The following is a 317-nucleotide window of genomic DNA, read 5'->3' on the forward strand; positions in this document are numbered from 1 at the left end:
CCTTACCCTTCGAGCCGAGGACAGCCATGAGCTCTCCCCCGTGCACCTCGAGAGACACATCCTTAAGAATGACGCCGGTGGGCACGTTTCCCACTAGCTTCTGCACGCACGACCCCGGCTCCACCTAAGGGAGAGCGAGTCAGGGCGGGATGAAGGGACAGACAGGGCTTTTTGCGCGCTCGGGCTTAATTCATAACGGGCTGTGAATGAATGCTGTGCAGGGCGAGGGAGAGAGGGGTGAGAAGGGGAGGCGAGGGGAGAGGGGAGACGAAAGGAGATGATGAGAGAGGATAGGAAAAGGGAATGCACGCACAGAA

At 59.0% G+C, this 317-nt stretch overlaps 1 protein-coding gene across 1 annotated transcript in view; it reads right to left on the reverse strand.

Moving 5' to 3' along the window:
- LOC119591314 (ATP-binding cassette sub-family G member 5-like) overlaps positions 1–317 on the reverse strand; it is a 12601-nt gene that overhangs the window by 7995 nt on the left and 4289 nt on the right. Inside the window, exon 3 of the mRNA XM_037940045.1 lies at positions 7–124. Coding sequence (XP_037795973.1) covers positions 7–124 — 118 coding nt within the window. The remainder of the gene's footprint in view (positions 1–6; positions 125–317) is intronic.

Source organism: Penaeus monodon, chromosome 28 (genome assembly GCF_015228065.2).
Source record: "Penaeus monodon isolate SGIC_2016 chromosome 28, NSTDA_Pmon_1, whole genome shotgun sequence".
NCBI lineage: Eukaryota > Metazoa > Arthropoda > Malacostraca > Decapoda > Penaeidae > Penaeus > Penaeus monodon.